The sequence below is a fragment of the Myotis daubentonii genome, chromosome 11 (assembly GCF_963259705.1).
Source record: "Myotis daubentonii chromosome 11, mMyoDau2.1, whole genome shotgun sequence".
In the NCBI taxonomy this organism is placed as follows: Eukaryota; Metazoa; Chordata; class Mammalia; order Chiroptera; family Vespertilionidae; genus Myotis; species Myotis daubentonii.
This window is the reverse complement of record NC_081850.1, coordinates 54,846,651-54,863,352: the sequence shown is the minus strand read 5'-3', so window position 1 is coordinate 54,863,352 and position 16,702 is coordinate 54,846,651. Positions and strand designations below refer to the sequence as shown.

The 16,702-nt window shown below is 51.0% G+C and overlaps 1 protein-coding gene across 1 annotated transcript; it reads left to right on the top strand.

Annotated features, from left to right (window-relative positions):
* The first annotated feature begins 911 nt into the window (after nucleotides 1-911).
* On the top strand, nucleotides 912-16,524 carry IGFBPL1 (insulin like growth factor binding protein like 1). Its single transcript, XM_059657412.1, has 5 exons — nucleotides 912-1,440; nucleotides 10,297-10,406; nucleotides 11,372-11,488; nucleotides 13,673-13,826; nucleotides 15,266-16,524. Exons 1-4 carry the CDS (start codon nucleotides 999-1,001, stop codon nucleotides 13,820-13,822), a joined length of 819 nt encoding a protein of 272 aa, XP_059513395.1. The 5' UTR covers nucleotides 912-998; the 3' UTR covers nucleotides 13,823-13,826; nucleotides 15,266-16,524.
* Nucleotides 16,525-16,702: the final 178 nt, after the last annotated feature.

Below are 16,702 nucleotides of genomic sequence, written 5' to 3'. Positions count from 1 at the left end.
TAAACTTCCTTCCATCCTCACTTTCCCCCATAATTCTATGGGCCCACAAGTGTTGCCCAGTGTTAACTGGCTCTCTGGGAACCAGAGTTCACTGGGCTATAGGCCTTTGGGCAGTTTCAAAAAGGAAATGGATGCCAATCATCTTCAAAGCTTTGGAATGTTTTCTCCACCCAGATGTCAGGGTTGGATAACTGCATTTTTTGTGCAATTAGACGCTGTGTGAAGTTTAAAAGCCTGAACCCAATCCCAAATATATCACCATATCTCATTATAACCCAAATCACTCCTGACCATGAGATGCACCACGACTTTATGTCGTATTAAGGGGGGAAAGCTAATTAAACGATGCGTCACTAATTGTAGGAGAGGCCTGATTTCAAGATGATAATAAGTGGGGAAACTGTGGGGAAAACCACAGGTGGAAAAACCAAGCACGGAATAATGTGCAGGGCATGCTGCCGCGTGTGTATGTGTTTAAAGAGAGGGGCTGTGTGATGACACTTATAGGCATACAAAATTCCCGGAAAGACACACCAACAACCTGATACGTGTGCCCTGTTGAAGCTGGTCTGGGGCATTGGGTGGAAGGGACACCCCCTTGACATCATTGCATCCATTTGTAAACTTTGACATTTTAAACCATATATTCCTTTTTAAAAATAAAACTTTGAAAAATGCAAAATAAAATGGCGCATCCTTCTGAGAGGATTAAGGAGCATAATATTTGGAGCCGGCCTTGGATCTGGAAACCGTATGTACAATACAGACTACAGAGCGACTTCGGGCAAGTTCCTGCCCCGCCTGCGTCCCAGTATCTCCGGGACCCGACCGCAGAGCGGCCAGGAGCCCCCCGCGCCGCACTGGTCCCCGGCCGCCCGGCCGTCTGCGGCGCCCGCGGTGCGGGCCCGGCCAATCAGCAGCCGCGGGGCGGAGTGGCGGCGCCTCCCGCGCGGCGCGGAGAGCGAAGCAGAGGCGCCTCTGCCGTCCCGCAGCGGACGATGCCACGCTCACCCGTGCTCTCGCTGCTCCTGCTGCTGCCGCCGCTGGCCCTGGGCCTCGGGCTCCTCGGCGCGGGCGGCCGGCGCCCCGACTGTGGTCCGTGCCGGCCCGAGCGCTGTCCTGCGCCCGCGCGCTGCCCCGCGCCCGGCATCCCGGCGCGCGACGAGTGCGGCTGCTGCGCGCGCTGCCTGGGTGCCGAGGGCGCGAGCTGCGGGGGCCGGGCAGGCGCGCGCTGCGGCCCCGAGCTGGTGTGCGCGAGCCGCGCCGCCGGGGTGGCGCCCGAGGGCACCGGGCTCTGCGTGTGCGCACAGCGCGGCGCGGTGTGCGGGTCCGACGGCCGCTCCTACCCCAGCGTTTGCGCACTGCGCCTGCGCGCTCGGCACGCTCCTGGAAGGCACCTTGGCCACCTGCACAAGGTGCGCGATGGCCCCTGCGAATTTGGTGAGTCCGGCTTCCGCCCCGCAGTATGTCCCTCCTTCCCCCCACACCACCATGGACAGCGGTGTCGAAGCCTCAGTTTTCCCTTCAGGATTAGTTTTTCTCGTCCGGCAGGGTGCTCAGGGAGACGGGTAGGAACTCACATCCTGCGCCCTCCCTTACCAAGCTCATAGCATGTTTTCCTCCACAAGACGGGGAGTTTGGGAGTGGCAGGTCCTCACCGTTTGGATGGAGAGGGAAGGGACGTGAAGATGCCAGAGGAGGAGGAGAGGACCTCCAGACCAGGACTCCGGGGAAGTAAGACCTTTGGAGACCTAGGCTCTGAAAAGATTATAGTGCCCGCAGGGGCAGACCCAGGTTCTGTGGAGCTAAGGCTTAATACAATTTGGAAGGTCCCACTTTAAAGGAATTGAAAATTAATCATTGCTTGGAACCTAGAAACTTAAAGTTCATTAACATTACAATACAGTTGTTTATGGGTGTGCTTGCTGTTCACCCTCTCTATGTAATTTTTAAAAATCAAACAAAAATAAATCAAAACATTAGTAAAGGAATACCCAGAGATGCACTCTGCCAGCCCACTAGATTTTGGAGAACTGCCCCTTTCTACGCTGCCTGGAGGGGCCGGTGGAGAGTCTAGGGTGAGTCCCCAGGAGTCCAGCTTGGGGTTCTGGCTAAATGCCTAGGTCAGTGTAGTGACTTCAGCTCCAACAAGGAAGCTTTGGGGGTGGAGGAATGCCTGAACAGGCATTGGGAAGTTTCTATTATTATTTTCCCCAAAGCATTCCAAGTAGATGCATGTCCAGGAGACCAGTGTTGGAGATGGGGTGGGAAGGCTCCTGTCCCAGGAACATGAATACAATGTTTCATGCGCCTCCTTGGAGCACAGGAAAGTCACCAATGGCTATTCCTAGTTGGGGCTCCCACCAGGAGAGGGCTGGCCGGCACTTCCTGTACTGCTGGTTCCCTGAATGACCTTGGGCTGGTCCCTTCTCCTCCGTGGGCCGTGTCAGCCCCTGTGGAGCCACTGTTGAGGTCCCTTTGTTTCTGCCCTGTGGCATTTAAACAGCCCTGTCTCCTTCCTTTTTCTAGTTCCTGTCACTCGTTTTTTACAATCTGCTTTCCTCAGCAGTTAATTCACAGGCAGTTCTCTTTGTCTCCCGACAGGTAACACTTTCACTCCACATGCAGGAGACATAAATGCTGACCAGGTCCCCGGAATGTACTGGTGTGGAAGGTCTCCGATGATTTTTCCCTGGAGTGGTATTCTGTTCCCAAGAGAGAGCGATGCCTTGACAAATATTTAAGATGTTTAGACCAAATCTGTTATGGGGAGGAGCCAGCGACAGGGGGTGGGGAGCAGGGGACCAGCCAGGGGGACCAGTAAAACCTGACCAGCTCCCAGGTCCCCTACACCCTGTTCTGTGCTCTTTCAGGACAGGACTTGATTGTGTGAAGTTAGGCCGGTGGTGGTTGCCATGGTTACCAGCAGGAGGCCAGATGGCAGATGGAAACCCCATACCCCTAATTCACTGAAAATTACCAAATGACAAGTAAATGTGACAGCCCCTCCACTCTGATCTATGGGCCCTGAGGCGCACCTCAGGCACCAGCCCCGGGTGAAAAGATGTTCGTGGAGCCAAATGGAGGCAACACAGAAGCTGCTTTTAATGATCCCATTAGTGACAGGCATCAGGCCTCCCCGGAATTTACTTCTCCTTTCCCACCAGTAATTGTCAGCCGCGACAGACCTGGCCCTGTCTTCCCGTCGCTTCTTGTCCTGAGATGTATGTGTGGCCCCTGCCCCTGTGTCCTGGTGGGGCCTGAAGGTGTGGACGGGCTCTTTCCCAGCTAGACCAAGGCAGGGGGCACCTCACTCTGTGCTGCCTAAAGCCACCCTCTATTCAGAGGACGCAGCAGGAGCACTTTTAACAATGCCCCAGGGGACCCTGGTTGAAGGGAAGCAGGCGCAGTCACTGCAGCAGCTGTTCTGCCTCAAAACTGGCAATAAAGCCACCCCTCCCCAGCTCCTCACCTACCCCTCACTATGCGAGCTTCCCACTTTAACAGAGCAAAGCCTCCGTAAATATGTATTAAGTTCTGCACAGCGGGGGAGGTGTTCTTACACATGCCTCTCAGGAGCATTTGGAAACAGTTTTCAGGCTGAAATGCTTCCCTTTCCTCCTGTGCTCTGAAATGCCCCCAAATGCCTGATAATGAGGGTCATCCTCTGATGAACACACATTTATTGAAGACCCACTGTGCTCCCACCTCTGAATAATTATTTACTGTTGGAATATATTCAGTAAGTATATTTGCAGCTCATCTTCTTACTCGGTTTTTACCACTGTCCTGGCCAGGACTCACTCCCATTTAATAGAAGGGAAAGCTGAGGCGCAGATTGGCTACTCTTGAGTCTTGAGGGTTTCTCAGTCTGGATCTACCCTCCTGTTTCCCCCCCAAAGCTTGTTGCTGGTTCCTCTGTTTAGTACTGGGTGACGGCTCCTGAGAGGCACAGGAGTAGCTTCACAGAAGAGGAAGCATATGAGAGGAGCCTTGAAGGATGAGTAGAAAATTCCCAGGTTGAGGGGTGAGGGAGGCGGAGGTGCTGAGTGGGCAAAACGGTACCAAGGGACCATTGGTACCGTTTTGCCCACCCAGAGTTTAGGGCAGGGTCATTGCCAGCCTGAATGCCAGGCTGAGAGGTGAAGCTTTGTTCTATACAGAACGATTGGTTCTGTTTCTCAGCTGTAAGGAGGTGTGGCATTCTGTGGTTATTGCTGTCGTTACGTTAAAAGGCTGTGTTGTTCCTCCCAGGTACGCGCTCTGATTAATTGCTAGCATGGGGAGGGGGTGGGCTCCTGCACACAGTAGGTTGACATCCTGTTTCGAAAGCTCAATTAGATAGGAGCAGCATCCTGTGCCAGTGCCCACCAGGACACCAAGCCTCTGAAGCTTCAATAAGCTCTTAAGCTCCCGAGTCTTGGAAAATCTACCTCGGTTGGAAGTCCAGCTACACTTAGACATATGTCTTTCGAGGCGTGTGTTACCAGGTAACCAGGAGAGGCAGCGAATGCCACTTTGTGAGAGGGACAAAGAAGGGGGGGCCTCGTGCTCAAAAGCCTTTCAAGCGCAGGGAGGGGCTGGGGCGCAGGCTGAGGGGAGCAGGATTAAGCTGTTCCTCATTCTACGCGGTAAGGTGACTATTAGCATAAATTACAAGGGCTGTTCTGCGGGTTGATCATTAAACTCTTGGTGGGGCGCTTTTTCCTGCAGGCAGATGGGGTCCTGGGGGATGACTTTTGATATTCTTTCTTTCCCTAGCACCATTAGCTTGAAAGAAATCTCAGAGGCATTGGGAAGATCTTTCATTCCGGCCATCAAGGACACAGCTGATGGGGTGGGGGGCGGACCACCACACTCTATAATAATAACATCGGTCCCCTTCATTTGCACAGATCCCACAGTTAGTGACACAGTCACATTCATTCTCTCCCTTCACCCTGGAGGACGAGGGCCAAAGTCATTGTCTTCATGTGCAGATAAGGAGGAAACGGTTCGCAACTCGCCGGAGCTCCTGTGCTGGGCATTTGAGATTCCCTCGGTCCTCGGTACCGTTTTGCCCACCCACTGCTGCCTTTGTTGGGGCACACCTGGGTGACTATTTTCTGTTACCTGGTGGGTAGATTTGTGCTGTCCCAGCATTTCCAGGGCTGTTGCCGGCACGAACAGAAGGAAACAAGTATTGAGCAAGGAAGGGCTAGAAAGACAAAGCCGGCACGTTCAGACTGGACAGGCCAGGCCATCCTCCCTCTTGAAAGCCATCTGACTCCTGTCAAAGGCAGGTAGACGGGAAAGCCTGGCTCTTCCAGGAGTGTGGCAGCTCTGGCAGCGGTGAGGCTGTGCCCCAGGGTCGCCCGAGGAAGGGCCGTGGCCTCTGGGGCCTCCAGAGAGGACTCTCCGATAGGTCTGCTCACCAGAGCCCATTAGAGCAGTGATGGCGGACCTATCACATGCGTGTCAGAGGTGACACACGAACTCATTTTTTTGGTTGATTTTTCTTTGTTAAATGGCATTTAAGTATATAAAATAAATATCAAAAATATAAGTCTTTGTTTTACTATGGTTGCAAATATCAAAACATTTCTATATGTGACACGGCACCAGAGTTAAGTTAGGGTTTTTCAAAATGCTGACACGCCCAGCTCAAAAGGTTCGCCATCACTGCGTTAGAGGCATCTTTGAGGAGACCATCCTGGGGGAAGCACCACCTGCCTCGTCCTCAGGTCCCTCCATGGAAGCCTTCACAGTTTGCAAGGAGTCTTGTAATTGTTCCTCACAACAGCATATAGGGATGGGAGGGAGAATTGACCCTGGTGCCCATTTTAAAGAAGAAGCAACTGAGGCCAAGTCATAATACGGGGGTGTGGCCGAGACAGGATTTGAACTTGATAACTTCCTGCCAGTGGTAGTCATGAGGTTGAGTATCCCAGTGCCACACCTGAATGAGCCCTTGGGGACAGAAGTGCTGGGGATGACCTGCTAGTGTTAAGGACACATCACCCATTCAATGGTATCTTCACAAGAGCTGTTTCCCTGGGGCGATGCCCAGAGGGTTTTATTCCTGGGCAGAAAAGAGTCAGCAGAGCAGTGTATCCTTGGACGGGCCTGCTGGCAGGGAAGTCCCTGGCTGGTGTCTGGGAACTTGGATTTCAGGAGGATGCCGAGCTGAGAGCAGTGCTCACTGTGCTTAAACGGAACGAAGGGGAGCTGCACCCCTGCTCTCCTCCTGGGAGCCTGGAACTTCAGTGTGTAGTCGGCAGACGGAGCCCAGGTGGCCGGCCCCCACTAAGGCACTGAGTGCCGAGTGAGCTTCCCTGGTAGGTGGCGTTTTGCATGTTGTCACAATTTGCTGCTGGGGAATTAAGCCTGTCCTGTGACTCCACTGGGAGGGGCTCTTGGAAGCTTGCACTGGTTTTCCCAGTCTTTGCCCCGTGTGCCGTTTCCCTTTGCTGACTTGCTTTGTCTCCTTTCGCTGCAATCACAGCTGTAAGTAAAACCATGCTGAGTTGTGTGGTCTTCCTAGCAAATCGTCGAGCCCAGGGGTTGTCTTGGGGACCCCCAACATAATCCCTAAGGAATTTTCTTGTACTGGAATGGCGTCCAAACAAAATAACGAATGTTTCACTTTAAAAATCAGTGTGGAGCCCAGCGGTGTGTCTCACTGGTTGAGCGTCGACCTATGAGCCAGGAGGTCATGGTTATGGGCCTCATCCCCAGTAGGGGGCGTGCAGGAGGCAGCCCATCAGTGATTCTCTCTCATCATTGATGTTTCTATCTCCCTTTCTCCCTCTCCCTTCCGCTCTGAAATCAATAAAGGATATATATTTAAAAAATATAAAACTCAGTGTTGGGTTAATAGATTCAGAGTCCCTGTTCTTCCAGACCCTTCACCTTTCTGAGCCTTGGTTTTCTCATTTGTAAAATAGGAATAAATGCAGGGCTGGTGTGAGGGTGAAAAGAATAGTATACCTGGATGTGTCATGTAAGGAGAGGGCGGAGCTTGGAGCCAGACCCCCAGGCTCATAGCCTGGCCCCGCCTTTTACGGCTGGGTGACCCTGCCTAGCTCCCCCGGCTGGCAGCTGCTGAGAGCTGGAAAGGTCAAATGGGTTAATAATCCCCGTAAGCAGAAGAGTGCCTGGCACACAGCAAGCTCAGTGTTAGCTGGTGGCATTGTTGCCATTGTTACGATGATGATGATGATGATGATGATGATGATGATGACTGATTATAAAGAGCTGTTATGGATAAAATTGTTTTCAATGTAAAAACAGACAGGTTAATGTTAAAAACAGATTACTATGACAAAGAGACACGAGGACAATTTTCTAGATAACCGGACTGTCCTCTGACGTGGTTATGGCAGCGGTTACACAACTGTATGCATCTATCAGAACTTAGACCTGTACGCCAGAAAGAAGTCGTGTGCTGTGTGTAAATTTAAAAATAAAACTTTGAATGTCACTTTATCATCAAAAGCTCTTTTGTAAAAGAAATGGTATTTTCTGCCATGTGAAATCCGTGGCAAAGACAGCCTTTCCTAATGCAGTTATTGAAAGAGAGGGAGAGGGGAATGCAAGGAGAAAAATAGGAAATGTGATTTACTGGTTTATTCATTTAGACCTGAAAGGGATTGATGAAATCTCATTTAAAATTTATGACTTTACATGAATGAAAGTAAAGCATGTTGATTGAGTGTCCCTTTGGAATCCATTGAGGGCTTTGGAGTAAGACGTGATTCTGGTTGTTCCCACAGCGAGCCGTTCCAGGACCGGTTTGGGCTCCGGGGGGAGGCGATGCTGGCAGGAGGATGTGAATACATCAGACTCTCTTTGTCGTCTGTGCAGATGGGGCTCCTGCCAGAGAGCAGGGGCGTTGTGGTTCTTTGTGGCAGCCAGGCAGGTGGCTGGGCGCATCGGGGCAGTGTTAGAAGCCTAGGACCTTGGTTCATCGAAGGGACGTTGACCACACTCAGGGACGTGGGTAGAGGGCAGCGAGACGGCCACAACTGAAGGCGTGAGCTGATCAGACAGACTGAGGGGGAAGAAGGGCAGTCTGTATTCAATTCACTAGAGGCCCTTGGGGCACCCAGGGGGCTGTAGGGTTCGGAGGGCAGCCTGGGATAAACAGGCGGGAGTTACAGGGAAGTGGGTTTTTAGCTCCAATGAGGACAAGCTGTCTTACCAGCAGAGCCCTTCAAGGATAGAAGGGCCTGGCTCCGTAGGTAGTGAGCTCTCTGTCACTAGAGGCATGCACTTGGAGGTTAAATGAGCACATCACAGATGGTCAGGCACAGGATCTTGGGGAGAGTCAGGACCTCTAGTTTTGATATTCTGTGGCTCTAAGATAGTTCCCCAGAGTTTTTTGGGCACCAGCTTGACGGGTGTGCTTCCTAGTCTGTCTGAAGGAGCCAGACCAGCCTCATTTCAGCATCCTTTCACTCCTCCCTGTAGAGAGCGCCTGGGAAGGCACATGGGCATTTCTTTAATTATGGTCAGCTGAATCCAGTGGCGTTGGCAGAGCCACGTCCTGGAAACAGACCTTGCCAGAGGCAGGAGTGTTGTCAGCCTGACCTTCAGCCCAGGCGCCAGGGGGTGGGTTTTGTTATCTAAATCCAGCCAAGCACCAGGAATGAGTACGACTCAGGCCCACCCAAGAATGCACATAATCTCCTTTGTCTTGACCTTTAGTAAAACTTCCTGGGTTTTGCTGTATAAAATAAACATGCTGTATTAGCTCTGGGTGCCTGTCTCTCCATCAGAGAACAGTGGTCCCATCCAGTCCCAGCTTTCCCTACTGTATGTATGTCTGTCTCTTTCATTTTCTCAAGCCCCGTCACCCCTACTCAGGAACCGGACCGCTTTCTAGCCGCGCTGGACTTGAAAAAGAGAGAAATATTTATACCTCCCCTCTCCCCTTTTCTCCCAGCCTTTTGTCTCCCTCCCTTTGTTCTTCTTTTCCTCTCTAAGGCTGGCTTGCCAGGCTGTCCTTGAGTCATCAGGAAAGCCCAGGGTCTGTACACTCTGCAGTGGGAGAATGAATGTGTTTGCTCTTTTTGTTTCTTCATCCAGTCATCTGTTTACCAGACCTGCGTCTGACCCCCGCTTGCACATTGTGTTAACTGGAACCATCACTTTCACACTCATCACATAGTAAGATCAGCTCAACAACCCGTGATCAGCAAAACCCAGCAGAGAGCATTTTCCCTCCAGGGACCCACACTTCACCTTGCCCAGGACACCGTGGGGCCAGACGCGAGGGTGGGCCGCGCTTGCCTTCTTGTGCAGGTGAGACAGGTGGAGCATGTGGACTGCGCGGCAGGCTATGATTCAGGAGGTCAACGCGGTGCAGAGCCTCTGGTCCCGGACCAGAACACATGCCCTCTCAGCCCTGCATGATGGGAGCCGTCCGCCTCTGGAGCCAGGGGGTGTATGCCATGCAGAGGCAGGAACAGTGAGGGGCCGATGGAGAGCCTGAAGGCCAAGGCCCATGGACTTGATTCTTTTAGTCCCAGTGTGAGTAGAGCAGATGCCAGGCACGCAGAGAAGGGCAGAGTATGGAGTATGAGTTAAGGATTTCTAACTTGGATACCCACATACTCTCCGGTGCCCTCCAGTGAACCCACACCCTCCCTCTCCTTTCTGTAATGCTCCAGCAGCCTAGATCCACACTGCCCGACTCCCAGCCTCTACAGGGCTTCCAGGCCAGCAGTTCTGCCATTGGGGATGGGGAGGTGTGCGGGGTGGGGGAGGCCAAGTGGAGTCTGTGAGTCTGTGATATGCAAATGAGCGTCTTGAATGGACCGCGGGGGGTCTCAGCTCCAGGGTGGATGCAGCTGTCTTAGGTGGCATTATTCTTTGAGGGCCCTCCATGTGGAAAGAGAAAAGCCCATCTGTTAGTAGACTGGGCTGTGGGTGAAGCAACACCAGCCCCTCCCGCCCTGTCGTGCAGTTGAGCCAAAAGCAGATGGCACCCGGGGCCCGGGAGGGAGTGTGAGACCGAGCTCTGCCACAGACAGGCTGCTTTAGGAAGCTGCCTTTTCTCTCTGAACCCGTTTTCCTGCTGGTGGGGCAAAGACAATGGGTGACGAAGCACGCAGGCATCCCTCCAGGTCTAAGGCAGACTCTCCTCCACGATGCCTTGCCTATGAGTTTGTTCTGTGTGTGTGGAGAGCTTTGGTCTGCCACTGCCCTCCCCATGTTCGACGGGCCCCGCAGGCTCACCACAGTCAGGGGATTCCGGAAGCGGGGTCCTGGGTCCGGGCAAGGTAAAGGTTGTGTTCCCTTGTCTTCTTCCAGCTCCTGTGGTCGTCATCCCACCCCGAAATGTTCACAACATCACTGGGGCCCAGGTGTACCTGTCCTGCGAGGTGAGGGCGGTGCCTCCCCCAGTCATCACGTGGAGGAAGGTATTTATATATCAGAACTCTCGTGTGTGTGTGTGTGTGTGTGTGTGTGTGTGTGAGTGTGTGTGTTTGGGGGGCAGATAAAGGCTTTTTATCCTTTTAAGTGTGTTTGTGTGCATATGTGGATCATCAGAGGACTTTATTTTTATTTGATTTATTTTTTATATATATATTTTATTGATTTTAGAGAGGAAAGGAGAGGGGGAGAGAGAAACATCAATGATGAGAGAGAATCATTGATTGGCTGCCTCCTGCACACCCCCCACTGGGGATCGAGCCCGCAACCCAGGCATGTGCCCTTGGCTGGAATTGAACCTGGGACCCCGCAGTCCGCAGGCGACACTCTATCCATTGAGCCAAACCAGCCAGGGCAGATCAGAGGACTTTAAAAGGATATCTTATATACCATTCCTCTGCCTCCAGGTTTATGCCTCAGAACATTCACCCTAAAGCTCTCCCCAGAGAAGAGCCGTTGCCATCCTTCCTGTGGCATTTGCTCTCTTGGCCACTCAGCTGTCGAGAAAGTTCTGCTGTTTACCTAGCCTCGATCAGCTGGAATGAAGTAGGAGACTACGTCACTGGATTGGGTTTTAGAAAGACTTGGCTGGTGGCAGATAGTCCCATCCTGTTCCAAAGCTAGATCTTCTTGCCGATCAATTTTTGAGCGACTAGCACGGATCCCAGCATAGGTTGTGCCTCGTCTCAACAGCCCTGAGAAGGACCGTGGACCACTGACCTGCCTCTGCAAGATGGAGCTGGTGTCCACCTCTTTGCTGTCCACCAGAGTGTGCTGGCTGCATATGCATTTGGGTTTTTAAAGTGACTGACGAACATTTTAACAGGAACAGCAGCTGTCAGGGTTTTGTCCTTCCCGTCAGTGGGGAGATGAAGACAGTGAGGATGTCTGTGGGAGGTAGTTTCCAGAAATGCTTTCTCTGAACCATTCCTGGCTTTCCTGTCCTCTTCAGGTCACACAGTCTCCTGAGGGCACCCAGGCGCTAGAGGACCTGCCTGGGGACCATGTCAATATCGCTGTCCAGGTGCGAGGGGGTCCTTCTGACCACGAGGCCACATCTTGGATTTTGGTGAGTAGCTCATTCATTTCAGATTACTGGCTGCTATTGACTGGCCCTTGTAAAGCACCCTTTATATTTCTATAACATGTTACATGTTTCAAAGCTGATCTTATCCAGTTTTCATTGGCCCCCGGAAGAACTCTGAGGAGAGCAGGGCCGGCAGTATAACCCCTGCGAGCAGGTGATCTTTCGTGTTCGGCAGAATTATGGCCCCGGAAAGAGGTCCCTGTCCTAGTCCTTGGAGCCTATGGATGGTTTCTGTTATGTGGCAAGAGGGGAGTAAGGTTGCAGATGGAATTAAGGTTGCTAATTACCTGACTTCAATAAAGAAGTTACCCCACATTATCTGGGTGGGCCCAATGAAATCACAAGAGTCCCTTAAATGTGGAAGAGGGAGGCAGGAGAGAGGCAGACAGAGAGATGGCAGTGGGAGAAAGACATGGCTCGCCATTGCTGGCTTTGAAGATGGAAGGAAGGGGCCACAAGCCAAGGAATGCAGGCAGCCTGTAGACTGGAAACGTATGTTCCCCTAGGGCAGTGGTTCTCAACCTGTGGGTCGCGACCCCTTTGGCGGTCGAATGACCCTTTCACAGGGGTCGCCTAAGACCATCCTGCATATCAGATATTTACATTACAATTCATAACAGTAGCAACATTACAGTTATGAAGTAGCAACGAAAATAATTTTATGGTTGGGTCACAACATGAGGAACTGTATTTAAAGGGCCAGAAGGTTGAGAACCACTGCCCTAGGGTCTCTAGAAAGAAAGCAGCCCTGCCAACACCCTTGATTGTAGCCCACTGAGACACATTTGGACTCCAACCTCAGGAAGTGTAGATAATAAGTTTGTGTTGCTTTAAGCCACTAGGTATGTGGTAATTTGTTACAGCAGCCATAGGAAACTAATACATTTGCCCGAGACCACATAGCTGATAAGGAGGGAAGGCTTACTTTCACATCTTCTCATAGCTTTTCTGTGCTACTTGCAGCAGTTTTGCTAAGATGAGGGAATGCCAGGTGTTTGAAGGAGCAATGAAGTGATGAGACAGGGGTTCATGTTGGCCAAGTTGCTCTAACTCTTTGAGCTTCAGTGTCCACAACTGTAAAAAGAGGGCTTTGGACTGGACAGCGTCCAAGGGCCGCTTGATTCTAACCATCTGTGACTTACCTGCGAGGCTCCTGTAGCATGAGGATAATGATGCTCCCCCTTCACCCATGATCACCGAGTGCTCAAAACGAGACGGTGCGCATAAATCCTCCCCCGTCTGTAGAGTGACTCGCCATTGATAGAGGTTGTTCTAACAAGAGAAAGCAAGAGAGGAGAGCACTGCTGTGGATCTGCTCTGCAGGGGCCGGGGAACAAGGTGCCCTTGGGGGTGTCGCCCCCACTTCGCCACCATCTCTACGAGGTTTGGCGAATCCTTGGCATCCAGCTCAGAAACTCAGAATGCAGTTGGGTCCGTGGCTTTTTCAAATCTGAGCCTCGGCGTCCACAATTGTAAAAAGAGGGCTTTAGGCTAGACAGCTTCCAGGGGCCCTGAGACCCTAACATTCCCAAACTTTCTTACAAAAAAGTGTGGAGGAAAGGTTTTCTCTGGAGTTAATTTGTGAAGGCTGCCTCCTTTGGGAGCCCCTGTGGGCCATTCCTTGGGCACTAGATTTTTGTTCTTTTCATTTGCAATATTTTCCTTATAATCTATACCAGTGGTTCTCAACCTTCCTAATGCCACGACCCTTTAATACAGTTCCTCATGTTGTGGTGACCCCCAATTTCATTGTTACAAATTGAACATAATTAAAGCATAGTGATTAATCACAAAAACAATATGTAATTATATATGTGTTTTCTGATGGTCTTAGGTGACCCCTGTGAAAGGGTCGTTCGACCCCCAAAGGGGTCGCGACCCACAGGTTGAGAACTGCTGATCTATACCTCTCCCTTTCAATAAGAGGATGGGGTAGCTCACAGTAAAAGGCAGGGATGCAGAGGAAACATTAACATGAGAGCCACGATAGAGGGTGCTGAGGAAGAAATTTAAATTCTTCATTGGCAGCCAAGGCAAGAAGAGAAACAGAGTGAGCTCAAGCTTATTTTGAAAAGTAATAAGTGCTCAGAGGTATCACCAAGACTCAATAAGGAAGTGATTTTGCTGTGCCACAAAGAACTATAAACTTGTTTGCTTTATTTCTAGATCAACCCTCTGAGAAAGGAAGACGAGGGAGTGTACCAGTGCCACTCGGCCAATGCGGTTGGGGAGGCCCAGTCCCACGGCAAGGTGACAGTTAGCAACCTGAGCACGTACAAAGCCCCTCGCTTCCCAGCTCCACACGACCGCATGTGACAGAGTGAGTACATGTTCTAAGTCATTTTTTGTATTTTATACACCTGTGCCCCAAGAGATTGAGATGGTTTATAAAGATGTGCAATAAAAAGAAAAACACACACACATAAACGCAGGAAACCAGGATACAAAACAAGAGTAGGAACATATGACAGCAGGTAGAATCTCTAGTGTGTTCTATGCACCTATCACTCTGGGCTTCCCACCTACCATGCACGTGAAGAGCTGTGAGCGTTACGGGCATGCACAGGGTAAAGAGGGCCTGTGGTTTCTCTCTGTTTCCGAGGCTGAGTGAAGTGTTTCCTGCGGATCCCCCTAGAGAGGCACCAAGACAGCAGACACAGTCATGTGACAGCACCACGTGCCCACAGAGAAGACACATGAGCCTCATCGTCTGTGTCCCGGTTCCTCCCTGTGTCTCTTAGCAGCATATCTGCAGAGAGCCTGCGTCTCCCTGGGCCAGGCGGGCCCGAGTCCTCAGAGTCACCCGGGTGAGAGCTGTCCCCCGCCAACAGGTGGACTGTGAACTTAGAAAACGAATCCCTTATTAGCCAACTTGTGCTGCTTAACAACCCCCAAACCTCGCTGGTTCACAGGCACCAACATGTATCTCCTCCTCACATTCCATGTCGAGGTGGCAGGTTGGCGTGGCTCCCCGCCATGTGGGGACCCAGCTGGAGGAGCAGCCCCGCTGTGGACTATGTCCACTCTCGTGGCAGAGGGGACGAGCAAGAGGCCAAGCCAAGCGCACAGTCTCATTTAGAGTTTCTGCTCGGATTCAACGTTTGTCACATCTGCTTAACTCCGTGTCCAGAGCAGGTCACAGGGCCACACCAGCCTTAGAGGGGTGGCCGGCGTCTGCTCCTCTCACAGGAGGAGGAGGGCAGGGAGGCATGATCTTATTTTTTTGTGTGTGTGTGTGTGTTTTTAAATATGTTTTTTATTAATTTTTTTTTAGAGGGAGAGGAAGGGAGAGGGAGAGAGAAATACCAATTGGCTGCCTCCTGCTTGCCCCCTACCAGGGATCTAGCCCACAACTCTGGCATGTACCCTGGCCGGGAATCGAACCAGCAACTTCTAGGTGCATGGGATGACGCTCAACCAACCGAAAGGGAGGCATTATCTTAAAGGACCGCAGGAATAGTTGTGAACAGGCACTGTCACCAAGGCCTACTGACAAGTTTTCAATAGCAGGAAAAATTAGAAACAATATGAAAAGCATTAGGATTTTGCTGTGGTTGTGATGTGTATGATTTAGCCACTATTGTTAGACACTTCCTGTGTACAAGGCCTTATGTCAGGTCCATAGGGATGCACAGAAAACCAAAAAGTGAATGTCAGGAAACTGCCAGGAGTGCCATTTCCCCACCTCCCAGCTAGCAGGAAGTTGACTGTGACAGAGCAGGTTTCTGTCCTCTAACTCTTTTCCCTCTTTTCTTCCAGGGTCTCAGAAGCATGATCACGGGATGATGGGAAAGTCAAGTTGTGGGTGGTTTTGCTGTGTGACAAGTTGGAAAGACTGTTTGTAGATGACCCCTTTTGTATGTTTTTAAAAACTAGATGCAAACTAGATTCATATGCAGATGTAGTTTTTAGCAGGGCAAACACGGGGAAAATGTCTGGACTGCACGTGTTTTTTTTATACTTTTGAAATGAATTGCTCTGAGAGAATTCTTTTTTTAACTACCCCCTCCCCGGGGGAGAGCATGTTGCGGTGTATTTGTAACTCTAAAGGGCTAGACGAGGGGTGTGCGCTGTGACCCTTCACCTCAGTTGTCTGCGGCTGATTGGTGGAGCTCTGTGACTTAGTGTGTGTGGTAGAGCCGAGGAAGAGGGTCCCTGTCCTTTGCCTGACCTCTCATTTGCTGTGTGACCTGGACAGGTCCCTTCCCTCTCTGGGCCTTGGACTCTTCACCTGTGAATGTGGCCTTTGGACTGGATGTTACCTGTGTCTCTTTGAGCCCTGTCATCCTAGAGTAAGATGGCCCTACAGAAAAAAATACAGGAAGTGTGGGCTTAGCGTCCTTTTTTAAATGGTATTTCCTCAAAAACAAACACCACTGCTTCACACTAGGGCAGTGATGGCGAACCTATGACTTGCGTGTCAGAGGTGACACTTGAACTCATTTTTTTGGTTGATTTTTCTTTGTTAAATGGCATTTAAATATATAAAATAAACATCAAAAATATAAGTCTTTGTTTTACTATGGTTGCAAATATCAAAAAATTTCTATATGTGACACGGCACCAGAGTTAAGTTAGGGTTTTTCAAAATGCTGACACGCCGAGCTCAAAAGGTTCGCCATCACTGCCCTAGGGTGAGGACAGCTGGCTGCAGCTCTTCTATTCCTGCCACTCTCCCATTTTAAAGAAACACTTTACCAGACTCAGGGGCCCCATGGCTGGGCGTTTGGGGACCGAGATGTCTACTTGTTCCCAAGCCCAGCATTCCTGAACCAGGTGGGCAGTGGAGACCTGATTCCTAGACATCAAATTGTAAAAACAGGGTCCCATGCTCTCTCTGGGCTGTGGAACGAGAGTGTAATAGAAGGTTTGACTTAGAGGTGTTTTGATTTCAGCCAGGAATGGGGCTTGCTTTCTTTATTTTAAATGAAGAAAGGAAGAAGGAGAATATTTAATGTCTGGGCTAAAAAAAAAAATAGATCTCCTCGGCGATTAAAACTTTTAAAATCGGGATCTCACATGTGGATAGTCCTTGAAGTTCATGAAGCCCTTTTCCGTCTGCAGTCACTTCCCAAGTGCAGGGCAGCAGGGTGCGGGTTAGTGTCCCTGCCCCTTCCCTGAGAAAGAACCAGGCTCTGAGAGCAGAGCAGGTGCCCAGGGTCTGACGGACTCAGGTGCCTGGCCCTCCTTGGCGCG

Coding starts and splice junctions, on each gene's coding strand:
- IGFBPL1 (XM_059657412.1), top strand. CDS start 999: ATGCCACGCTCACCCGTGCTCTCGCTGCTCCTGCTGCTGCCGCCGCTG. Junction 10,407..11,371: donor CAGTCATCACGTGGAGGAAG/GTATTTATATAT, acceptor TGTCCTCTTCAG/GTCACACAGTCTCCTGAGGG. Junction 11,489..13,672: donor AGGCCACATCTTGGATTTTG/GTGAGTAGCTCA, acceptor CTTTATTTCTAG/ATCAACCCTCTGAGAAAGGA.